This window comes from Aulonocara stuartgranti (genome assembly GCF_965226115.1).
Source record: "Aulonocara stuartgranti genome assembly, chromosome: 8".
In the NCBI taxonomy this organism is placed as follows: domain Eukaryota; kingdom Metazoa; phylum Chordata; class Actinopteri; order Cichliformes; family Cichlidae; genus Aulonocara; species Aulonocara stuartgranti.
This window is the reverse complement of record NC_138959.1, coordinates 13,786,123-13,811,663: the sequence shown is the minus strand read 5'-3', so window position 1 is coordinate 13,811,663 and position 25,541 is coordinate 13,786,123. Positions and strand designations below refer to the sequence as shown.

At 40.1% G+C, this 25,541-nt stretch overlaps 1 protein-coding gene across 2 annotated transcripts; it reads left to right on the top strand.

Annotated features, from left to right (window-relative positions):
* Positions 1-46: 46 nt before the first annotated feature.
* Positions 47-25,453, top strand: nrap (nebulin-related anchoring protein). Of its 2 annotated transcripts, none has more exons than XM_082544799.1 (44): positions 47-236; positions 1,504-1,840; positions 2,225-2,319; positions 2,554-2,624; positions 3,809-3,913; positions 4,238-4,336; positions 4,478-4,585; positions 4,727-4,831; positions 4,950-5,057; positions 5,153-5,260; positions 5,344-5,451; positions 6,141-6,257; positions 7,929-8,033; positions 8,180-8,287; positions 8,467-8,571; positions 8,726-8,824; positions 8,906-9,010; positions 9,147-9,254; positions 9,370-9,477; positions 9,586-9,783; positions 9,908-10,012; positions 10,101-10,199; positions 10,285-10,389; positions 11,298-11,405; positions 11,542-11,699; positions 12,309-12,462; positions 12,556-12,660; positions 18,896-18,994; positions 19,214-19,318; positions 19,428-19,535; positions 19,673-19,786; positions 19,874-20,071; positions 20,567-20,671; positions 20,928-21,026; positions 21,200-21,304; positions 21,391-21,498; positions 21,692-22,003; positions 22,093-22,197; positions 22,418-22,516; positions 22,651-22,755; positions 22,871-22,978; positions 23,115-23,426; positions 24,122-24,277; positions 24,451-25,453. In XM_082544799.1, exons 3-44 carry the CDS (start codon positions 2,253-2,255, stop codon positions 24,733-24,735), a joined length of 5,289 nt encoding a protein of 1,762 aa, XP_082400925.1. In that variant the 5' UTR covers positions 47-236; positions 1,504-1,840; positions 2,225-2,252; the 3' UTR covers positions 24,736-25,453. The 2 variants fall into 2 exon arrangements, with proteins under 2 accessions (XP_082400925.1, XP_082400924.1); XM_082544798.1 differs by having other exon boundaries at positions 2,554-2,641.
* The last annotated feature ends 88 nt before the right edge of the window (positions 25,454-25,541 follow it).

Sequence of the window (25,541 nt, the reverse complement as noted above, 5' to 3'; positions counted from 1 at the left end):
AACAACAACAACAACAATAAAGGATGCAGTAAAAGCAAGATTGATTTATGAAGGTTTATCTTTTTTCTCTTCCAAATGGGAAAGGTTTTAGTTGCTCTGGAGCAGAAATATTCGTGACAGCATTTACCTGTAGCATATTGATCAAATTTATATCCACAAACGTAAATTAAGGCTTTTTTTCTGTGCTGGCCGGTGAAGACATAATAATACAGCATAAAGCGAATAATCTATGCCAGGTATGTATATTAATTTGTTTAATGTTGCCCTAAATTACAAATGGAAGGAAGCTCAGAGCCTTCGATATCAGTCTATGTTTATTACTCTGGTGGCAAGTGTGGTTTTCTATGTGAGCTGGGGCAGCAGAGTGCAAGCAGCTGATGCCAGCAGAATGAACAAACTAAAAGGCTGGTTCAGTTCTGGGAGTGGAGCGTCAGACTCCAGTAGAGGTGTGAGAGCAGGATGCTGAAGAAACTCCTCAGCATCATGGGCAATCTATCCCACCCGACACATGCCTCTCTGATTGGTCACTGCAGCACACACAGCAACAGCCTCATTGGCCCAAAGGATCTCTGAGCACTCCAAGAGATCCATTCTATCTGTGGCTATTACACAAGTCATTTAATTGTTATTTTCTGTATCTTGGTTGCTAGTAATTCAAGCTTATTTAGTTATTTTTAAAATTATTTTATCTAACAGAGTATTTCTGTTTCTGCTCCTGTTTCTATTCTTATTGTAATGAAATTGTAAAAGGCACAAGAAGTCCTACTGTATCTTAGACTAAAACAGTTGATCCATTAGAAAATCAAAGAAGCATTTTAAGACATCACAGATAAAATGTCACATTATAGACTGAAGTTAATAACCTCAAACATCGAACGTCTCTGATCACGCAAAGAAAAGTAATATGTTATAACTGACTAATTCCCTAATATGAAACTATTTCCTTCAAGTATAAGAATACTCTATAAACAATTAATTTCAAAGCATTAAATATTTACTCCTATTGCATATTTAATCTATCAAAAATCACAAAAAAAATCCTATGAGGTCAAGGTATGTGACCTATTATCACAGTTAGATTAAAAACCTCAACCTCATGACAGTCTTCCTACAGTGAATACAGCCCTGACCCTTTTGGGCTTCAGAGGGTCTTGATTGCCTCATTTTATGTCAAAAAAGCTGTTTGCTAATGTTGCGTTAATCTTTTTCTTTAGTATTCACTTTTTGTGTATTTTTTCTCGTATGTCTGTATTAATCCTGTGTCATTATTCTTTACATCTTTTGTAAGTCTACAGAAACTTGCCTTAAACAAGCAGCCTACACTTTGTGTTTACATGCATGGCTGATGACTTGACTAAGTAAAAGTATTACACAGGGAATCACAGTTTTATGTTGTTAGTCATGTGGAGATACTCAAAGTTGAGGTAGCTGTCCAACTGAGGATCATTACACATATAGATTGACACGTGAACTCTCTGTCACTCTGTTTCCCCCTCACTGCAGACAGACAGCTGGACTCGGCCAGTCTTTGAGCACGGGGCACAGAAGGGGGGTGGTCCATCATGGGACATGGTGTGAAGTAAGAGCCAGTTTCACAGTCCCACAGTCACAGAGCTAAGTTTTCAGCCACCAGAGACGCACTACCGCTACTGTCTGGGATTCCCAGTTCCTCAGCTAAAGGGCCGTCTGTCCGTCTGACTGACCCGACTTCATTTTGGCCAATAGTTTTATTGGTTTTCCCGAGAGATTTTGAGAAGAAGGGAAAACATTCACCATGCAGTCTTGCGCCAGGTGTGGGTTTGTGGTCTACCCAGCTGAGAAGATCAACTGCATTGACCAGGTAATACATTAAAGCATTTATAAATAAATGCCTTCTTGGGTTAAAGTGAACTCTCAAATGTGTCTGTGTTAGCCATAAAACTAATAACAGCTGCACAATGGTTATGGATATAAGATTGTTTTTAATTAAAAGACTGGACAAAAAAAAGACTTACAGTTTAGCAGTGACATTAAAGCTTTAGAGAATCGGTCATTGAGTCCATGTGGAAAAATGTGATGTGATTACTGATGTTATTCTGGGCCTCTTATTAATCAGATATAACAGAAATTACTTGTCCAGCATTTTTTCTCTGCTTAATGAACTAGATTCCAGTCATGTTTCCTCTGAACACGGATTTAAAGATTCATGGTCTGTCTTTCTTTTTCTTTCTTTCATTTTTGGCAGAATTGGCACAAAGCATGTTTTCATTGTGATGTCTGCAAAATGGTACTCACTCCAAATAACTTTGTCAGCCACAAGAAGAGGCCATACTGCTCTGTGTAAGTAGGAGTCAATACTACTGCAATGCCTATTGAGCGTTTGTAGTTAATCACCAGACATGATAAAAATAAATAAAAACGTAATCTTTTTTTAATGAGTAAAGCACAGAGGAGGCAAATTAACTGCATCTTAGTAAACCACGATTGCACAATAGCCAGGGTCCCATTTTTAACGTTGTGAATTACACCTGGTGTGACCATGTTGGCAACTATATGTGTATCTCATCCTTTCAGGCACAATCCAAGGAACAACACATTCACAAGCGTCTATGAGACCCCCATCAACATTAACGCAAAGAAGCAAAGTAAGGCCAGCAGTGAGGTAAGAGGACATCCTGAGCAAAACCACAGCAGCAGCATGCATGCCATACAACATGTTTCAGTCCTCTGACTCACTGGCATTGTTGTTGCTGTCTATGGCACTAGAGGAAAGACAGTTTATGGCTGTGTCTACTCTAAAGATTGTTATTTATACTGAACACCGAGGTCTAAAAAGGCAGTAAAAAACTTGAGATTTGACCCTGAGCATTTGTATCCATTACTGTTGGATCACAAAGGTCTAAATCCTTCTTTACGAGAGGTGGTCGGTGGTTCTGAGGCCGTGGTGACGGAGGTGGTTTGGAATGGAGACTGGCTCAGGTTATTTCTGTTTCCCTGACAGGGGCTAGATACCCCCCTCCACTTAGCCCACTTTATGCTTCAACGGGCTAAAATTATATGTCAGGAAAAACAGCTTCACATCCCTTCCTCTCCTCTGCTCAGCCACCTGTTTCTGTCTGTCTGAGTCTGTCTGTGCCTCTAAGTTCACGCAAAGCTCTCATGCTTATATTAGCAGTAGGCTAGCAAGCGCCTCGGCTACTGTTTTAAGCCACTGGAGGGATGTGGGAATTAACATTTCAACATTTGATCTGAGGGCTGACCTCGGATCATGAGTGGCCCTCAACCCCCTGTCTAGATTTACCCCACTGAACATTTAAAAAGTGTATATCTTGCTTGGGTTAACATGCAGCTTTTGCTTTCTTATTCCTATTGATTGTACTTTATACCCTTTAGGCGATGATGCTCTAGAGACGTCACTCTGTCCTGTCTCTTCCTCTGACATAGAGCTATTCTAAGATTAGTTTGGGATGGTTTTTACAACTCTAGGATGATATACAAAGTACTCTATTCTGGTTTGTTCTGGGCAGGTCTTGTACCATCTTGAGTGGAACATCTTAGTTATTAATACCAGCTCTCTAACATTATCCCTTCATCATTTAGCTTTTCAGCTCAGGTTCTCCTGCAGCACAAGAATAGAGAGATGTTTGGCACTGTTTAAGTAAAGCAATACCAGTTAGGACTAGCAGTAAAAAAAATATATTTTTATTTTTAGGTGATTAGTAGCATCCAACTACCAAAATGGATGCTGCAGTCACATGTGCAGCGTCTGCATGTGCAAATGCTCGCTGGCCTTGGCTTAATGCTTGTCATCCATGTGCCATCCTTGTAGCTGAAGTATCGCGAAGATGGCGAACGCTTTATGTCCACCTTCCACTGTGACACGAGATCCATGGAGCTGAAGAAGGCTTGCCTAGCCAATCAGATGGCCAGCCAGGTGAGCTCCTGGGAGAGCAACTGGCCATTGAACCCTTTTAAAGGGAATTTTCAACCCAAATTCTTATCTTTATCAAATAAAAGAGAGAAGAATTACAAATTATTCTTCAAACTTCCTAATTTCTTCTACTTTAGTATTTTAATTCAGCCAAATCTTTTGTCTGTCATGAGTAAGCACTTGTTTATTTTTTGTATGATTTCACATAAATGAATTGCATGGCTTATTTAACAGGTTCATAAAAACCTTGCAAGATGCATAATTGCCTGGTTTAGGAACATTTGTAATTGACCATGTTTATCTTTTATATATAAACCGGCCTTTCAGTCTCAGTCTGAGTTCTCACAGCAGCAGACCTGGTATTCAGGGATGGTGAGCAACCAGGAGATAGTGACAATGTCCCAGGCACAGAATACCATCAGTGATGTGAGTACACGTTTTTTTCTCACTGGTTGTTGTGTTGTTGTATCATGAGTATATTCTATTTAAATAGTTGATATAAAAAAACCTTACAATTTTTAACAGTGTTGGTCACATGGCTGATTTTGTGGCTTCTTTTTTGTACAGGTCAAATACACAGAAGAATATGAGCAGTCAAAAGCAAAGGGTAGCTTCCCTGCAATGATCACACCGGGCTACCAAACTGCCAAGAAGGCAAATACCTTAGCAAGTAATGTAAGTGGATTTCATTTAGCTTTCTGTACCTCACAGAAAAGATTAAACTTCACTGATTTTCCCTTTCTGTTAAACAATCCATGCAAGTTTATCAAAAATTCAAGAGGCCAAATAAAAATGCTTTGTTGTCTTTCTCTTCAGCTGGAATATAAAAAAGGACACGAGGAAAGAGTTTCCAAATACACAACATTTGTGGACCCCCCTGAGGTGATTCTGGCCAAGAAACAAGGACAAATTGTTAGCGATGTAAGCCCTTCAGACATTGTTGACTTTTTTTTTTTTAACTAGCTCTGCTCAACTATAAACATATATATTCTTACAATAATATATTTATGGATATGAGGCATCACCTCTTTTTCATCAGTATGCCTACACAGAAGAATATGAGCAGCAGAGAGGTAAAGGTAGTTTCCCTGCACACCTTACGCCTGGATACAAAATGTCAAAGAAGGCCACTGAGCAGGCCAGTGACGTAAGTAGTACAAAACAAAAAACAAAAAAAACAGCACACACATATGCAAGTAAATACTAATGCATGTAAATGCTGTTGTTTTCATGCTGAACCAGATTAAGTATCGTCAGATGTACGAACAGGAGATAAAGGGGAAAGCCAGCGCTGAAGCGGCTGTTACTGAGATTGTCCATGCCAAAGAAAATGCAGAGAACTTCAGCCATGTATGAAAATTACTGTCACTGTTCCATCAGTTTGTTTTAATTCAAAGTGAACTAAATAAAGCAAAGTGCTCTCCTGTTTCCAGATTGCCTATACTGAAGAATACGAGCAACAGCGAGGCAAAGGCAGTTTCCCCGCCATGATTACGCCTGGTTATCACCTTGCAAAGAAGGCACAGGAAATTGCCAGTGATGTAAGTATCAATCTGACTGTGGACCCAGTGAAATATTTCTAAAAGCTGTAAGTATCTTTGACAAACATGTAATTGGTCCATCTTGGTAAATGGACTGAGTCTTATTTAGCCCTTTTCTACTCTCCCAGCGCACTCAAAACGCTTTATACAACATGCCACATTCACTTTCTTCAGTGCTTTCTCACTAGCATTCACACTCTGATGGATGAATCGGAGAGTAACCTGGGGTTAGTATATTGCCCAAGGATATTTGGCATGCAGACCTGAGGAGCCAGGGATCAAATCACAAACCTTCCGATCAGCAGATGACCTGCTTTACCTCCTGAGCCCCAAATATGTTGAGTCTAACATTTAGATGCTTTGTTGTGTAGGTGTTGGAAGGATTGCATGTAGTTATAAAGGGAGCTTGTATCTGTCATCTAGTCATGTGGACTAGTAGTAAATATTGTCAAAACATTGCAGAGTGTAGTGTGTAAGAGTTTCAGCTTCATCAATCAAGTGTCCTTGTCAACACCGGGCAGAATAGCAGACGAGGGACAACAATGAGGAGACTTGATGTCATCATTCTCTAAACTATCCGCAGTGAATGAATTAGACTCTGTTTGTGTGTGTTCCTCAACCTTGCAGGAGCAAAACTGTTTGTCCTTCTCCTCCTGCAACACGTTTAGTAATTTTTCATCTCTTTCCAGTTAAAATACAAGAAAGACTTAAACAAGATGAAGGGCACGTCACACTTTCACAGTCTGACCTCTGAGGATAATCTGGCACTGAAGAACGCACGAAAAATCAACAAGATTGTCAGTGAGGTGAGGCTCGTGAGAAGCATACAACCTTCGCTAAATACATTTGTGTGTCTAGATTTATTCAGAGCGTAGGGAAAGAACAATGTGAATATTCAAATAGCTTTTTGTCTAAGCAACAGTCAGTCTCAGGTAAATGTATGTATGTGTGTTTAAGAGTGGGAGATATTGGGTGTACTGTGTCAGCGTCCAGCAGACATGAAGCCTCCTGAATTGCATTTTCAGCATCTCTGAAATGCTTGTGTGGTGAGGTGACAGCTTACCTCCAAGGTCATGGCCCATCCTGCCAAACTAAGGTTACCTCACACTGCGCTTTATTTTTAAGAATCTATTCTTAGCCTTAAAAATATGTGTGTTAGAAATTAGCTCTTATTCTGAATCTAATTTTCCACCAAAACCACACAGACACATTATCTCAGTTTTGTTTTTTTGTTTTATGCTTCAAATAATGTTTATGATATAATGACAGACTGTAAATAAAGAACATAGCATGGTTAGTGAGTTGCATTTTAAACCCTGGAGTGTAGTCGTTTTGGCTTTTTAATCCAAAAGTAGAAATATTTGGATGAGAAGTTATCAGCTAACACTAGTGCTGCTCTATACTGCGAATTGTAAAGTATTTTAAGTAAATACAGGGCAAGTATTTCAGATACCAATGCCCACACTGATACTTTTTAACCTATAAAGGCAGCTTGTGTAGCAAAGAGCAGCATGTCATGATTTTAAAAAATGAATCATCATCATCATTATCATCATCATCATCATCATCATCATCATCACATTTAATAAACACTAAATCACTTTCAGTTTTAGTTTACACAATAAAACACACTTTTCAGCTTTTTATTGCTTATGGAAACTGTTTTTTGGAGACCTGGAATGTAAATGTGCCTGTCTCTAAAGCACTTTGTGCCAGTTTCTGTTGTGCTATAGATTTGACAGTGAACACAAGAGTACTGAGGTATATTTTTGCATTAAAAAACAAATATTTAACCCAATTCAGTGGACTACATACTCAAGTAAGAAGATAGAAATAAAATATCAATCATATAGCACTACTGTCGATCCAAAACCAATACCAGCGTTGGATTAATCTGCCCACCACAAGCTAACACTAGCAAACGTGATTAGCATGGTGCATCAATAGACTTTATATTAGTACTAAATGTGATACTGGTATTTCACTCACCACGCTGGAGCACAAAGCATTAGATTTCTCAGATAATTTTATGAAAATATTTTAAACAGCTCCAACGATTCAAACAGCATCCAGAGGTTGAGATCAGTGACTTTATTTGCACTTAAGCATAAAGCTAGCAGAAAAGACGGCCCCAATAACAGCCATGATCACATAACTTCAAGCACCAGTGTTTAAAGGTGAGGTTTCCCCTGTGTGATATTTTCATGATAAAGAGACTGACATGTTAAATAGGGAAATGGTTTTAATGTTAAGCTCAGCAAAGCATGTTTAAGATTAAAGGTTGGTCTCAGAGACTCTCGAGTGATGATGGAGTGTCAGTGATGGTGACTGATTAGTGGGAGGAACTTTACTGTATATTTAGCCATGTAGGCACCAATGTGCCACAAAGGATCAGCTCTCACTGTGGAAAACAGAAAAATGAGGTTGCAGTGAAAAATGTTACAGCTTGGCTGCTTTATTTTTACGTTTGCTAACAGGTGGAGTATAAAAAAGACTTGGAGAACAGCAAAGGACACAGCATCAATTTCTGTGAGACCCCACAGTTTCAAAATGCAGCCAAGGTTGCCAAGTTCACCAGTGATGTAAGTTTAATCGCAAAAACAATGTCAAATATATATATTTTGATAATTTTGTAGATTTTTTGACACCCTACAAACAACGTATTTATATATTAATACCTGATATTAGCACATGAACATGTTTCTTTTTAAACAAATATTTTCTATAGAACAAATATAAAGAGAAATACACTACTGGTATGAAAGGCCACTATGAAGACTCGGGTATTGATAAGAAGACCATGCATGCCATGAAAGCGAGGAAGCTGGCAAGTGATGTAAGTCTTATTTTTAATCAAATCAGTGTATTAGATCTGCTTGGTTGGATTTGATTTCATATTACACGGATAAAAAGAAACAATTTTACATGTTTAATTTGTAAATAGAAAATGATAAACTGTCAACTGTCTGTGCGAGTGATTTTATTGATGTGGTGGTTTTGTCCTGCATATCTCAGATTACTTATAAACAAGGCTGTGAGCAGGAGCAGGCTGAATACAACTACCCGGCCAATCTTACGCCAGGTTACCAAAGCCAAAGAAAACTGGATCCACTGAAAGAGGTACAGCCTCCAACAATATAATTAAGACAAAGGGACATTTTAACGCTAAAAGGGTTTTTTTTAAAAGCACTTAAAATCAGAAAAATTATTCAAATGTAAAGTCGGTTCTCAGATAGCAAACTTCATCCCAGCGCTGTTGTCATTGTGGTTGCAGAAGAACTACAGGCAGCACATTGACCAGGTGAAGTACAAGTCAGTGACAGACACACCTGACATTGTTTTGGCCAAGAAAAATGCTCAGCTTGTCAGCAACGTAAGTAAACAGTATAACACCATGCATAACACTTAATAAGTTTCTTATTTTTTCTAACCATGTAATTCATGTGGCCTCTAGTTAAATTACAAAGCCGGGTATGAGAAGACAAAGCATCAGTACACACTATCCCAAGACCTGCCCCAAATCCAAAAAGCCAAAGCCAATGCTGCTTTGTGTAGCGATGTAAGTTTACTCTTCTCACACTTGCATCAATAGCTTACCTTCACTCGTCATGCAAGCACCCAGAATTCAATACCAATCCACATGATCTATCTTGTTATTGGCATTATGATGCCATAACCCATTTCTGTTTCTTCAGATTAAATATAAAGAGGAGTGGGAGAAGACAAAGTTTAAAGCTTGTGAAATTGGTGTGGACGATCTGAGCGTCAAAGCAGCCAAGGCCTCCCGAGACCTTGCAAGTGACGTAAGTAAACTCACGCTTCTCTTTGCTGCAAAGACATCTAAGCAAAAATCTAAGTGGCTTTAATCAGAAGTAAAAGCTGGCAAATGAAATCAAGTCAGACGGGCATGTGTTTCAGATTAAATACAAAGAGAGTTACATGAAGAACAAGGAGAAGGCTGTGGGGGTCAACGTGAGCGACTCCAAGACTCTGCACTCTCTGCAAGTGGCTAAGATGAGCAGTGATGTAAGTAGAATTGCTTGACCTGCAATGTAATAGTGTAGACTTGTGTGACTCACACAAGCCCAGAGTATAACCTCAGAGGTTACCTATTGCTTTTTGTTACAACTTCAGATTGAATACAAGAAGGGCTCTAAAGAGAGCCAGGCCCAGTACAGCCTTCCTCTGGACATGATCAACCTAAGCCATGCCAAGAAGGCCCAGGCACTCGCCAGTGACCTGGAGTATCGCACAAAGCTCCACGACTACACAGTCATGGCAGATGACATCAAGGTCCAGCAGGCCAAAAAGGCTTATGCCCTCCAAAGTGAGGTGAGAGAGCCACCTGAGGGTGATATTTTGGTTAAGGGGTCTCTTTTAAATGCAGAGACATGAAGAAAAAGGCAAAGAGAAGTCTTTTGGAGAAGTCTTTCTTGACATTTGTTCCTCTCTGCAGAACCAGTATCGTTCAGACTTGAACTGGATGAAAGGAGTGGGCTGGGAGACCGAAGGATGTCTCAACATCACTCAGGCAAAGAAAGCTGGAGAGCTGCTTAGTGATGTGAGTGGAAATGTGCTTGTGTTTATATTTTAGTTTGTTGCTGTTTTCTTTCAAGCACACCATTTATTTGGCTGCTTTTTTCTCTCAGACCAAATACCGTCAGAAGGCAGACAGCATCAGGTTCACCCAGGTGGCTGATGATCTCTCCATCAAGCACGCAAAGAAAAGCCAGGAACTGCAGAGCGATGTAAGTCTCCACTTTAGAGCCGGAATGAGACGCCATTCATTCTAGTGCATTCTTGCAGTATATACTAATCTATGTGACTTTTCAGTTGGCCTACAAAGCAAACACAGAGCAGATGCTGCACCAGTACACCATCACAAAGGACGAACCTCTTTTCAGACAAGCAAAGGCTAACGCGGACCTTCTCAGTGCAGTAAGTTCATTTATAAAAAAATTGATGTAGAAAACAAATATTCACATTTTTAAACTATATCTGTTATCTGCTACGTTATACAAGCTCCTCAAGAATGTGCAGTTGACTGCCGTGTGTCTCACACTTGAACTGGTATAAGTTCATGCATGCAATCATTTGACAAATTATGTTTTAAAGGGACTTTATGTGGAAAACCAAGTACGTCCCTTGTTCTTTCATAGAAATTAAAAAGGTAAAAAACTAGCTACCAGGATCTGCAGAAAACGATTACTTTCAGTTATTGCTGCTGAAGATGATTCTACAAGTTAATGAATCATAGGGTATCATTACAAAACTGTATATATCAACCAAACACACACACACACATATATATATATATGTATATATATATATATATATATATATATATATATATATATATATATATATATATATATATATATATATATATAAAATGTCACAAACAAACTGTATTTTATCTTCTTAAAAGCAGTTTGATTCTGTGACCTGGTTCGACATAGTGTTGTTCTCAGAAAGCGGAATCTATTTAAGCCAATTTCTTATATTCAGCTGAACTTATTTAGTGTCTCCATATGGTACAAAATCAAGCTGGTTAGCCAGTTATTCAGTCCAATAATTTAAAATTATCAAAATTAGATTTGCTTTTAAAAATCCACATGACGTGATATAATGCACTTTAAGTCTTTTGAAGTAGCAGCTCACGCACCGTTCAACGTGAAATTGTCTTTCACGCTTAATTTGTCTCACAAATTGTCTCTAGTCTGTCTCACGCAGCCCTCACAGTTTTCTGTGTTTTCACCTGAAGGTGAAAGCAATTTAACGAGTTTCTCAATATGTGCGTGTGAGGTGCTGATATGATTTTTTTCCTCATGCATTTGTCTTTGCAGAAAGTGTACAAGAGCAACTGGGAGAAGCAGAGGGAAAAGGGCTTTGAGCTCCGTTTGGACTCCCTATCTATACTCACAGCAAGAGCCAAGAGAGACCTGGCTAGTGATGTGAGTTTCTATTCTCTTTTACTCTGAAATTTGCAATAACCTTAGGTTAGGTTGAGTTGCAGCATTTTGAAATCATTGGATTCTTTAAGAAGTAGCATTTAGCATCTTGAACCATTTATTTCTTGTCTTTTTGCAGGTGAAATACAAAGAGACGTATGAGAAAAACAAAGGCAAGATGATTGGCATTAAAGCGGTCAGTGAGGATTCTCAGATGGCTCACTCCACTCTGGCCACCAAACTACAGAGTGATCGCCACTACAAAAAGAACTACGAGGACACTAAGACCAAATACAGGTGAGGCCAAGCTTAGTTCTTTACACCCAGATGCATCTGGTACTAGAGATAAAGTAAAGGGAGTCATTTATAGTTGGGTATAGTTTCTTAAATCTGTGTTGCATGGTCTTCTTCAATTAATTGGTAATAAGTGAAGCAATTCATTTTGCATTTTCTGAGTTAGCGAGGTCATTTAGCCCTAATATTCTTATCTTTATACCTCAGAGGGTAATGATGCATGTGTTATAGCATTTCAGTAACTCTAAAAATGAGATAAAGAGCTTATATCATTTATCAGATATCAGTTGAAGAGGAAAACTACTGACAGAAGCTTTTAGATTATTACAAACATTATTAGCAGATTCCTTAGCAATATCCTGCTTTCTTTTCATACCAGCAGCAATTTAGAAAGTTTTACAGGACATTTCATTTCAAAAGGTCAAACAAGCTCTGATAAAGACTGCATGAGCCATCACCCCAGATAAAGTCAAAGTAAAATGAAGTGTATTATCCTTCTTTTTAAGTAGACCCCAATCAGCAAAGAGCTGAACTCAACTCAACAATAACTGACCTTTCATTTTCTGCAGTTTTGGAACAAAGCTCCTCATTGAAACTAATCTTCATTTCCAGTGTTTCCCTGGATATGCTGAACATCAGCCATGCCAAGAAGGCTCAAGACCTGGCAACTGAGACCAATTATAGGACTATACTCCATGAATACACTACTCTGCCAACTGACATTAATGTTGCCTGGGCGAAGAAGGCTTATGGACTACAAAGCGATGTAAATCTTACTTTTAGGCACTGGAATGACCAATCATTTCATGCAAAAGTACTGCAGAATTTGATACTGATATGTGCGCACGTCTGTTTTCAGAAACAGTATAGGTCAGATTTGAACTGGATGAAGGGCGTTGGCTGGGAGGCCTCGAAATCTCTGGATGTTCTGCAAGCAAAGAAAGCTGGGGAGCTGGTCAGCGAGGTAATGTTTAATACTATGACTGACAAGGCATTGCTCCGAGTAGCTATAAAACAATCACTGTTAAATGTTATTAATATTTCCCCCTTTTTTTTTTAGTAAAAATGAGGCAAAAGTATTCTTTTTTTAGATCAGTCTCAATCTTCTTAGTGTTCAGTTTGGTTAGAGAGTTATATCACAGAAACTTCCAAGGTTTAAAATCATATCTGTTTATATATTTTTCAATTCAAGTTGAAGTTCATACTTTAAAATATGAGGAAATCTGATTTTACATGTTAAAAAACATAAAACTATAAAGCTCATCCAACATATCCAGGCATTCTTTCAACTATGAGAAAACTTGCTCCTTCAGGCCTATGGGCTAAATTTCCATTCAGAAGCCCAAAACTATCAGGCTTCTGCTCTGTGGAACCAGGTCTCACTTTGAGTACAAGAGACATATAATTTGACATTATGTAATTTAGCATTTCTTGTTGCCCTAACTGATAAGTTCATGTGGATTTCATCTTAATTTGATAGCTACAGGGGTGGATTTTTAATTCGATTCAGGGCGTATAAGTCCCTGCTTCCTATAATTTCCAGATGCATAATGGGTGTTCTAATCTAATGAACCAGGTCTTATGTTGAACTCAGGAGAGAGGTCTCTGGTTCGAGTCCGGATGCCCCCTACTTAGCAAACATTCTTGACTGTCATGCATCTTAGTGCTTTCAGACACAATCCGAGTCAAAGCCTTAGCTATTAGGGTTCTTTTAAAGTATTAGGAGAAATGGGGGTATAGCTCAGTGGCAGAGCATTTGACTGCAGTTCAAGGGGTCTCTGGTTCAAGTCCGGATATCCCCTACTTAGCAAACATTCTTGACTGTCATGCATCTTAGTGTTTTCAGACAAAATCCGAGTCAAAGCCTTAGCTATTAGGGTTCTTTTAAAGCGTTCCAAGAAAAGGGGGTATAGCTCAGTGGCAGAGCATTTGACTGCAGATCACGAGGTCTCTGGTTCAAGGCCGTATGTCCTCTACTTAGCAAAATTTGTTTGAAGGCCTGACTTTGCGTTCAGAAAAATCTAAATCTTTAAAATTACCCTTTTGTCCATTTCTAACGTATAATTTCATGAAAACTTTGTCAGGTTCATTGGGCATGGGTATTGGGGGTATATCTCAGTGGCAGAGCATTTGACTGCAGATCAAGAGGCCTCTGGTTCAAGTCCGGATACCCTCTCCTTAGCAAACGTTCTTGAATGTCATGCATCTGAGCTTTTTCAGACACAATCCGAGTCAAAGCCTTTCCTGTCAGGGTTCTTATAGAGCATTTGACCCCAGATCAAGAGGTCTCTGGTTCAAGTCCTGATACCCCCTACTTAGCAAGCATTCTTCACTGTCATGTATATTCAGACACAATCCGAGTCAAAGCCTTTCCTGTCAGGTTTCTTATAGAGCATTTGACACCAGATCAAGAGGTCTTGGGTTCAAGTCGGGATGTCCCCTACTTAGCAAAACTTCTTTGAAGGCCTGACTTTGCCTTCAGAAAAATCTAAATCTTTAAAATTTCCCTTTTGTCCATTTCTAACATTTAATTTCATGAAAGCTTTGTCAGGTTCATTGGGCATGGGTATTGGGGGTATAGCTCAGTGGCAGAGCATTTGACTGCAGTTCAAGAGGTCTCTGGTTCAAGTCCGGATATCCCCTACTTAGCAAACATTCTTGATTGTCATGTATCTTAGTGTTTTCAGACACAATCCGAGTGAAAGCCTTAGCTATTTGGGTTCTTTTAAAGTATTAGGAGAAATGGTGGTATAGCTCAGTGGCAGAGCGTTTGACTGCAGTTCAAGAGGTCTCTGGTTCAAGTCCGGATGCCCCCTACTTAGCAAACATTCTTGACTGTCATGCATCTTAGTGTTTTCAGACAAAATCCGAGTCAAAGCCTTAGCTATTAGGGTTCTTTTAAAGCATTCCGAGAAAAGGGGGTATAGCTCAGTGGCAGAGCATTTGACTGCAGATCAAGAGGCCTCTGGTTCAAGTCCGGATACCCTCTCCTTAGCAAACGTTCTTGAATGTCATGCATCTGAGCTTTTTCAGACACAATCCGAGTCAAAGCCTTTCCTATCAGGGTTCTTATAGAGCATTTGACCCCAGATCAAGAGGTCTCTGGTTCAAGTCCTGATACGCCCTACTTAGCAAACATTCTTGACTGTATATTTAGACACAATCCAAGTCAAAGCCTTTCCTGTCAGGGTTCTTCTAGATCATTTGAGTCAAAGCCTTTCCTGTCAGGGTTCTTCTAGATCATTTGAGTCAAAACCTTTCCTATCAGGGTTCTTCTAGAGCATTTGACCCCAGATCAAGAGGTCTTGGGTTCAAGTCGGGATGCTCCGTACTTAGCAAACATTCTTCGCATGCCTGACTTTGCATTCAGAAAAATCTAAATCTTTAATATTTCCCTCTTGTCCATTTCTAACGTATAATTTCATGAAAGCTTTGTCAGGTTCACATGTCACGGGTAATTGGGGTATAGCTCAGTGGCAGAGCATTTGACTGCAGATCAAAATGCTCTGATCAAGAGGTCTCTACTTGATCAGAGCATTTCCTGATAGGAAAGGCTTTGACTCGGATTGTGTCTGAAAAAGCTAAGATGCATGACATTCAAGAACGTTTGCTAAGGAGAGGGTATCCGGACTTGAACCAGAGGCCTCTTGATCTGCAGTCAAATGCTCTGCCACTGAGCTATACCCCCATTACCCCTGACATGTGAACCTGACAAAGATTTCATGAAATTAAACGGAAGAAATGGACAAAAGGGAAATTTTAAAGATTTAGTTTTTTCTGAATGCAAAGTCAGGGCTGCAAAGAAAATTTGCTTAGTAGGGGGCATCCCGACTTGAACCAAAGACCTCTTGATCTGGGTTCAAATGATCTAGAAGGACCCTGATAGGAAAGGCTTTGACTTGGATTTTGTCTGAATATACATGACGTTCATGAACGCTTGCTAAGTAGGGGGCATCCGGACTTGAACCAGAGACCTCTTGAACTGCAGTCAAATGCTCTGCCACTGAGCTATACCCCCATTTCTCTTAATGCTTTAAAAGAACCCTAAAATCTAAAGCTTTGACTCGGATTGTGTCTGAAAACACTAAGATGCATGACAGTCAAGAATGTTTGCTAAGTAGGGGATATCCGGACTTGAACCAGAGACCTCTTGAACTGCAGTCAAATGCTCTAGAACAGGGGTGCCCAATCCCAGTCCTCGAGAGCTACCGTCCTGCAGCTTTTAGATGCATCCCTACTCCAACACAGCTGAATCAAATGGTTTGATCTCTACAGCATGCCATCATGTTTGGCAAAGGCCTGATAACAATTCATTCATTTGATTCAGGTGTGTGGGAACAAGGATGCATCTAAAAGCTGCAGGACGGTAGCTCTCGAGGACCGGGATTGGGCACCCCTGCTCTAGAAGAACCCTGATAGGAAAGACTTTGACTCGGATTGTGTCTGAATATACGACAGTCATGAACGCTTGCTAAGTAGGGGGCATCCAGACTTGAACCAGAGACCTCTTGATCTGCAGTCAAATGCTCTGCCACTGAGCTATACCCCCATTACCCCTGCACAATGAACCTGACAAAGCTTTCATGAAATTAAACGTTAGAAATGGACAAAAGGGAAATATTAAACATTTAGTTTTTTCTGAATGCAACGTTAGGGCTGCAAAGAATGTTTGCTAAGTAGAGACCTCTTGATCAGTGCAGGGGTATTGGGGGTATAGCTCAGTTGCAGAGCATTTGACTGCAGTTCAAGAGGTCTCTGGTTCAAGTGCGGATGCCCCCTACTTAGCAAACATTCTTGACTGTCATGCATCTTAGTGTTTTCAGACACAATCCGAGTCAAAGCCTTAGCTATTAGGGTTCTTTTAGAGTATTAGGAGTAACTGGGATATAGCTCAGTGGCAGAGCATTTGACTGCAGATCAAGAGGTCTCTGGTTCAAGTCCGGATGCCCCCTACTTAACTGTCTTTGCAGGCCTGACTTTGCATTCAGAAAAATGTAGATGTTAAATGTTTCCCTCTTGTCCATTTCTAACATTTAATTTCATGAAAGCTTTGTCAGGTTCATTGGGAAGGGGTATTGGGGGTATATCTCAGTGGCAGCGCATTTGACTGCAGATCAAAAGGTCTTTTGTTCAAGTCAGGATGCTCCCTACTTAACAAACGCTCTTTGCATGCCTGCCTTTTCATTCAGATAAATCTAAATCTTTAATATTTCCCTTTTGTCCATTTCTAAAGTATAATTTCACAGAAATTTGACTGCAGTTCAAGAGGTCTCGGATTCAAGTCGGGATACCCCCTACTTTGTAAGCGTTCTTGGGTCTCGTGCATCTTAGAATTTCCTGACACAATCCGAGTCAAAACCTTAGTTGTCAGGGCTTTTTCCAGGCCTGACTTTGAATTCAGTAAAACACTGTTCCTTAATTTTTCACCTTTGTTCATTTCTAAACTATATTTTCATACAAATGTTGTCCTATCCTTTGACTCTCCTCGTTCTTAGTATTTCCTGACACAATCCGAGTCAAAGCGTTATCTATCAGGGCTTTTTCCTGGCCTGATTTTGCATTCAGATAAACGCAGTTCCTTAGTATTTCACCTTTGTTCATTTCTAAACTATATTTTCATACAAATGTTGTCCTATCCTTTGACTCTCCTTGTTCTTAGTGTTTCCTGACACAATCCGAGTCAAAGCCTTTGCTATCAGGGTTCTTCGAGAGCATTTGACCCCAGATCAAGAGGTCTTGGGTTCAAGTCGGGATTCCTCCTACTTAGCAAACGTTCTTGATAAATTCTTTTGGCCATTTTCTTGTACCTACATTTTCCAGAAGCCCATCCTGTAAAGAATCTGATATCTCAGAAGTCACTTCTTTTTATCTGGTGCAGTCTTTTTTGTAATGTTCTGCATATGATACACGAGGCTGGAATCTACATGCACTATTCTTAATCTCATCATGAGCAGCCACTTATTTGTCATTCCACTCATGTTACCACCATTAGTTTATGAAACAGAACAGATCTTGGAGCCCGTCCTGAGCAAGCATTTTTCTGTATACTGTTTGTGAACATGTGGTTATGTATCTATCTAACAAAGTCTCCTTTTGTTTTTCCATCTTTTTGATTTTTTTAGGTACTTTATTTTTTAGGATCCATCCCACATAGCAGAAAAGTCTGGTCTGGATCTGGTGTCAAGCCGGCACAGCTGGCTGACTTCTGGCATGGCAAGTGATATGTCATCCAGATATGTGGCAGGCCTGATGTAGATGGCACTGTTTATGCGATGGCATGCCACATCTGGCCCTATTATGTTTTGGTTTATGTGGCCCAGGCTCATACAAAACAGGTCTGGCCCAGATCCGGCATCAAGCTGGCACTTCTGACTGACTGGTGTCATGGCGGGGTGTATATCAACCAGATGTGGGGCAGGTCTGGCAATGATGGCACTATTTATGTTACCATTTTCCTGTTTTAGTTAGAAGACCCAAATGCCATGTTGCAATACTATACTGCTATGGTAGCCAACGTTTCAATTGCAGGTTTGACAGGTTTGTGATGTACACTTTATCCTAAACCTAGTGAGGGTTTAGTCATGTTTACCACTGGGTGGCTGAAGCTCAGGAGGTAGAGCAGGTCACCTACTGATCAGAGGGTAAGTGATTCGAGTCCTGCCTCCAGTCTGCATGTCAAGAGTTAGAATATAGTTAGGAAGCACCCAGTTTAGACAAAGTGTGTGAATGTGGCATGTTGTACAGAGCACTTTGAGTAATCTGGATGACTAGAAAGGCATTATATAAGAATCAGTCCATTCTCTGTCTGAACAGAGTTTTGTCTTGCTAGTTTTCCACTATTATGTTCCAGTACATGTTGTTATTACATGGCTTGATTAAGGTACACATTAGGCTGACATCTGGGGCCAGAGTTCAAAATGTTCTGGGCCAGCACAGGGCCAGCAGTGTGTCTGCAACTGGCCCATGTGTGAGCCACCTCTGGCAAACCAGATCGGGGCCGTCATTCTTTTCGGTATGTGGGCCATGTGTAAGCACATTGTGTGGGCCAGATCCAGGCCATACCAATTTTGCTATGTGGGATATTTATGATATAGTGTGTGCCCTCTAGTGGTCCCAACACGTATATGCATTGAGTTTTTTATGGTTGCCTCCCATTGTTACAGCCTAGTGTTCATCACTGGGGTATTTTTCTTCTCCAGAAAAAGTATCGTCAGGATGTAAGCGCTCTGAAGTTCACCAGTGTTGAAGACACTCCAGAGATGAACCAGGCCAAACTAAGCAACAAACTTGCAATTGATGTAAGTTCAGCTGACATTTGTAGCCTCAGCCATATGTTATTATTGCGTGATATAGCATACAACAAACATGTTGTTACCTAGCTTGTTGAGTTTTTTTGGCCCACTTGACATATGCCACAAAAACCACTGTAGCACCTAGAAGTTCACCAGATTGAGTTATTTTAAGGCTTGTTTCATTGCGGTAAACTGATCTTTAGTGCTGTTTTTTCTTCTTTACAGAGGTTGTACAGGGAGAAGGGTGAAAACATGAAGCACAACTACACACTGAGTGGAGAGTTACCCGAGTTGGTGCAAGCCAAGCTGAATGCCATGAATATCAGTGAGGTAAAACCATACATAGGCACATTTAGTCAGTCAAAAAGTTCTTCTCTGCGGCAGGTTTTATATAATGTTTTCGCGGTGAAACTGAGTTTGTCCATCCGACACATTTCAGACGCAATACAAGGAATCTTGGAAGAAGATACGTGATGGCGGTTACAAGCTGCGTCTGGATGCCATTCCTTTCCAATCTGCCAAAGCATCTGCAGAGATCCTCAGTGATGTGAGAATCCATTTCATCATATGAAACCACATTATTACTATTTTTTAGCAGAAAGTTGAACTGAAACTGCTCTTGTCAACACAGATTTTCAAATAGCTCTCCTCACTAAGCTTTGTGTGTTTTGTGTGTCATTTCAGCAAAAGTACAGAGAAGAATTTCAGAAGACCAAAGGGAAGATGATCGGCCTGAAGGGACTGCAGGATGACTTGAACATTGCTCACTCAGTCTATGCCAGCAAGCTACAGAGTGATGTGAGTACTTAGTTTCTGCAGTTTAGCTGATAGAAATCATATTTTAATGATTATACAATATTCTCGTAATCACATTTCCCCATCTAGATCAAGTATAAGAAGGACTCTGCAAAGGAACTCTCAAAGTTCCACCTACCCATGGACATGCTGGAGGTTGCACATGCTAAAAAGGCACAGTCATTAGTCAGTGACCAGGACTACCGGCTGTCCCTGCATCAATACACCGCGCTGCCGGATGACTTGAAGCTGCTAGCTGCCAAGAAAGCATACACCCTGCAGAGTGAGGTGAGAGTGACGGCAGACAGCTGCTCGCAGCATCTTTTATTTATAGATTTAACAACGCTCTTCTGTCACAACTGAGCTTGCTGTGAAAAAGAGCACAAAGGCAACATTATTTGTACTTTACAATTTTAAACCATTAAATCAATGAACACATGAAATGCTGTATTTGTAGATAAAAAAAAAAACCTTTGCAGTGGTTGTTTCTATGTAATGAGACTTGTTTTTACATTCAGAGATGTGATCAAGATTTTCAGTTTTTAGTGCCAATTGTTGAGGCCAAGCTATTTTAAAGAAACAGCTAGTATCTGATACTTAAAGTGTGTTTGAGGCTGGTTACAAGGCTGGTTTATTTATCTCTGTAACAGACAGCACACGTCTACCAGGCAAATTGATTATTAAAGGCTGAAACTTGTACTAGATAGTAACTGACAGTAATAAAATGGAATCACGTTTGCTTCTGTAATATTCCTATTTTATTCTTTTTTGTCCACCCTACAGAAATTGTATCGCTCTGACCTGAACTACCTGCGTGGCACAGCCTGGATCGCCACTGGTGCTCTGCAGATTGAAGGATCCAAGAAGGCCACAGACCTCATCAGTGAAGTGAGATATCCCCTATGCTTTTCATTTACTTTCTGCCCTTTTTAGTGCTTTCAGTGCATGTTAGGTTGCCTATATTCACCCTATCTTGATGCATGATCAAGGGAAATCGTATAGTTGATTCTGGATCTGACGTTTTCAGTGGTAAAAATGTTTCACTATAAATTTTCTGGGTTTAACTTTTGATTTTGTTGGTGGGAATTCAAAACATTGACTTGATTTACACCAAAAACTAACTGTTTAATTCTCTCTGCAACAGAAAAAGTACCGTCAGCAGCCGTACAACTTCAAGCACACCTCTGTTGCTGACTCTCCAGATATTATCCATGCCAAACACAGTTCACAGATTGCAAATGAAGTAAGACAATAACGTTACTGTTTTAGTTTCTCCTTTTCTTGTAAATGTTTTTTTGCTTGCTTAAGCTGCAACGTTCCTTTTTAAGATTACTAGAAATAACCAGGCATGTTACTTTGCTGGAAATATTTGATGATTTGAATGATAATAAACTGGGTTTTATCTCTCTGTCCCAGCGTTTGTATAAGGAGAAAGGGGTGAATGACCAACACAGCTACACTATTACATCTGAGAGGCCAGAGATTACACAAGCAAAGATCAATGCAGCCAACTTTAGTGAGGTACTTAACAGCATACAGTGATCATAAGCATGTTCTTTTCAAATGTTATATGTATATACAATATAGATAACTTTTTTTCTTTGCAGATAAAGTACAGAGAGTCCTGGCACACTCTCAGGGCTCAGGGATACAAACTCACCATGCAGGACATCCCCTTCCAGGCTGCCAAGAGCTCCACGGGCATCGCCAGTGATGTAAGATCACATTTGTTGAACAGCACAGCAAAACCCAAGCATTTAAAGAGTTAAATCAACCATGATTAAGTTTTTAAAAAAAATGCTCACTCTAAGCTCTGGTAAAGTAGGAATCGTATGCAGGGTTTTGTATCCTTTTGATTAAAATTTGCAGATCAGTTCCAGTTGATTAATCTAACTTGTGTCTCTGCAGTACAAGTACAAACACAACCACCTGCTGGAAAAGGGGAAGCACATTGGGGTCAAATGCATCATGGACGACCCACGTATGCTGCACTGCCTGCAGGCCGGCCGATTGGCCAGCGACCAGGAGTACCGCAAGGATGCACTGACAACCAGCGGACAGTACCACCTCACGCCAGACATGATTAATCTGGTGGCGGCTAAGAATGCGCAGGCACTGGCCAGCGACCAGGACTACAGGACGAGGCTGCACGAGTACACGGTGCTCCCTGACGACATGAAGGTCAAATGGGCCAAAAAGGCTTATGAACTGCAGAGTGAGGTGAGGGCTGGGAGTAAAGAAGAGATTAAATTACTAATAGGAAGTGCAAATGTCCTGACTCATCTATTGCTCTATTACTTTATGTTTAGAAACTCTACAAGTCAGACCTCAATTTCATGAAAGGGGTAGCCTGGGATGGAGTGGGTGCGCCTCAGCTGGAGTCTGCCAAAAAGGCTGGAGAACTTATAAGTGATGTGAGTAATGCACCGAAACCTGTTAATTTATAATATTGCTGCAGTTTACTGTCAAATTTAAGTAATATATCCATCATGTTTATGGTTTTAATTAAACTCCTGTAAGGTTATGAGCTCCAGCTCTGACTGCATATGAAGCTGAATTTAGCATTTATGCAGTATTGCTTTAAAAGCTTTCGCCATCTGTGTCTAAATGTGTGTGTGGTCTTCCTTCTTGCAGAAGAGGTATCGCCAGCTGCCAGACAGCCTGAAGTTTACCTCAGTACCTGACTCTCCTGATATAGTCCACGCTAAGACTAGTTATCAGCAGTGCAGTGAGGTAGGAAGAAGATGGAAATGCTTATAAGAGAGAACTGATTCAAAAACCTGATTCCGCTCTAAGTCTTTTGCTGTCTTAGCTGCTGGCGGTGATATTTCTACCTTGTTCATGCCTGTGCCTCTCATCCACTACAGAGGCTGTACAAATCTGGAAAGAATGACGACATGCATAAATACACCTTGCATCCAGATGATCCAGACTTCATCAGAGCAAAGATGAATGCCCAGCAGATTAGTGATGTAAGGCACATTTATCAGCTAAATACTTACAAAAAATATTTTTTAAAATCCTTTAAAAAAAGATGATAATATCTCTACATAACATTTTAATCTTGAGCATTATTTTTCCACGAAGAAAGTTTACAAGGCGTCTGGGGAGCAAGTGAAGACATCGGGCTACGACCTGAGGCTGGACGCTATTCCCTTCCAAACTGCCAAGGCTTCCAGAGAAATCGCTAGTGATGTGAGTTATGGGCCTTGTTGCATTGAAATACATTTTCGAGGCTATTATTCCAGGACAAACATTTTTATACTATACAGTAACAGTATTAAACAAAGGCATTTAAAGGATGCTGACCCTGTATTTCTCCCTGCAACAGTTCCGCTACAAGGAGGCTCACTTGAAGGAGAAGGGCCACCAGGTAGGCCTGCGCTGTGTGGAGGATGACCCTAAGATGTTGCACTCTCTGGCAGCAAGCAAACTCCAAAGCAACTTAGAGTACAAACGTCAGTCCAAGGAGGAACGTGCCCACTACAACATCCGCCCAGATCAGCCTGAGTTCCTGCACGCCAAAAAGAGCCAAGCTCAGGCTAGTGACCTCACCTATCGACACAAGCTCCACGACTACACCTGTGACCCCGAACAGCTCAATGTCAAGCATGCAAAGCAGGCCTACAAACTGCAGAGTGATGTAAGTTGTGATGCTCGTGCAACTGAGCTGGATCTGAAAATATAATTACTGTCATTTATTGATGTGTCATTTATTGATTGATTGATATGTATTTAGGGAAGAAGCACTGTTAGGTGCTCAAAAAGCAAATGTCTTGTGCAACAGTGGGACCTATGGCATGAGCCAAATTCAGTGTTTACTTTTAGTCACACGATGATCCTGAAAAAACAAGCATGTGTACTTTTAACACGGACAATTGCCCCATGGATTAACATTGGGGTCATTTTGTGGTTGCTGGTTAGAGCGTTCTCATTATTGAACTGGTCTGTGTATTGGTCTAATAATGAGCCACAATTCTGTGAATTCTTTTACCCTCTTTGAGTTTATTGTTTTGGTTTTCCAGTTTACAGATCCCATGTTTTTTGGACCTTTTGAATCATTCTTGCAGTTTTAAGCCACAAAGTATAACTGCTCAGTCAGAGCAACTTATTTTTGGCTTGTTTTGTTGCCTTAATCAGAATCATAATTCATGTTTTTTTAATTAAAAAACTAACTGACTATAAGCCCAGGCTTAACCAAAATCTTCCAAAGATTGAATGAAATGTATTGAAAACATTAACCCCAAGTTATTTAAGAATGCCATGTATTAAATTTGGGCCACTTGCTTATTTGTAGTAGAAATATACCACTGTCATTTCTTTTCTTTTTTATTCAAGGTGAACTACAAGTCGGACCTGAACTGGATCAGAGGAGTGGGCTGGACCCCTCCTGGTTCTCATAAAGCAGAGCTTGCACGCCGGGCTGCAGAGTTGGGGCTGGCTGATGGAGTTAGCGCTGATGAGGCTATTGCGAAGTATCAGCAACACATGATGGTAAGTTCATCATGGAATGGTGACAATAGTGATTAGTACAGTGTCTTTAAAAAAAACAAAAAAACCCCAACACACATATATATATATATATATATATATATATATATATATAAAATAAGGAAGTCCTTAGACAGCAAAGGGTCTTGAAGACGTCCTCTCTGTCTTCCTTTCAGCTGCATTATCAGCAGATGATGGAGGAGCAGCAACAACAGCAACAGCAAGCTTCTGAGCAGGTGGAGACCAGTGAGGAGATCCAGCAAGGTGTCAACATGGATGCGATGGAAGTTCTTCATGTCAAGAGGAAGAAGACCATCCAGACCGTGCAGAAAAAGTCCAGCACCACCACAACTTCATTCAGATCCATGGAGAAGAAGTCCAGCACCACCTCATCTTCGTCTTCAGCCACCCTCCAGAACACAACCAAGTCCAGTAAAGTTGCTGCCATAGAAGAAGCGTAGAGCAAAGGAGAAATTTGGAGACAGAGATGGTCACTTTTAGAAAGTGTGCTTATATTTTACTGTGTTATTTTACTACTTTGATGAAGCGATAATTGTGACTTTGCAGTTACATGAGAAGCCACAATATTATCAGAGCTGCTATAGATGTAATAACAAACTGCAGCAGAGTTCATATGATTAAGAGTGAGATTAAGCATGTTGAACCAGGACAGCACTAGTGATGTTTGTTGGAAGGATTGTTGGTATTTGTGTGAGTGCTAAGGTGTAAATTTCAACTGAAGAGCCATTTTTAGCAAATTCAAGCAAAACGACAGGATTAACAAAGCTGAATTAAGGTTATTGCAGGTTGAAGGTCAAACTGAGTGGAATGCTGAAGGAAAGTTTGTGCTTTCATATACTGAGTGTATTTGGAAGAAATATGGGCTGGACCAGATTGTTATATGGCCAAAATCTGATAAATACTGTATGCTGAAAGTTCAAATGATGAAAGCACAAAACCTTGTTGCAGTCTTGCAAAAAGGTTTGATCATTTTATGCACTTTCAACCAATGAGTAAGAAGTATAAGCCTACTGAAGTGATGGGATCTACTTTTGTCTGACAGGTTCAGCTTTGTGAGTTTGTGTCTCTTTTAACTCAAAGCTGGGCTCGGAGTAAATTCTTGGTTTTATCAATGATTAATAAACTGTTTTTGTTGGGTTGTTTTCCCAGGCAAACTAAGCTTTTGTCCCTTTTTATTCCCAGAATACAAATGACTGCTAAGTACAGAAAAACACACAGCAAAGTAAGGTGAATCACATGACTGATG

What these genes read in the sequence shown, in the direction of transcription:
- nrap (XM_082544798.1), top strand. Translation starts at nt 1,775, where the DNA reads ATGCAGTCTTGCGCCAGGTGTGGGTTTGTGGTCTACCCAGCTGAGAAG. An exon ending in TCAACAAGATTGTCAGTGAG is followed by an intron (nt 6,258 to 7,928) that starts GTGAGGCTCGTG and finishes GTTTGCTAACAG; the next exon opens with GTGGAGTATAAAAAAGACTT. An exon ending in CATACACCCTGCAGAGTGAG is followed by an intron (nt 20,072 to 20,566) that starts GTGAGAGTGACG and finishes TCCACCCTACAG; the next exon opens with AAATTGTATCGCTCTGACCT.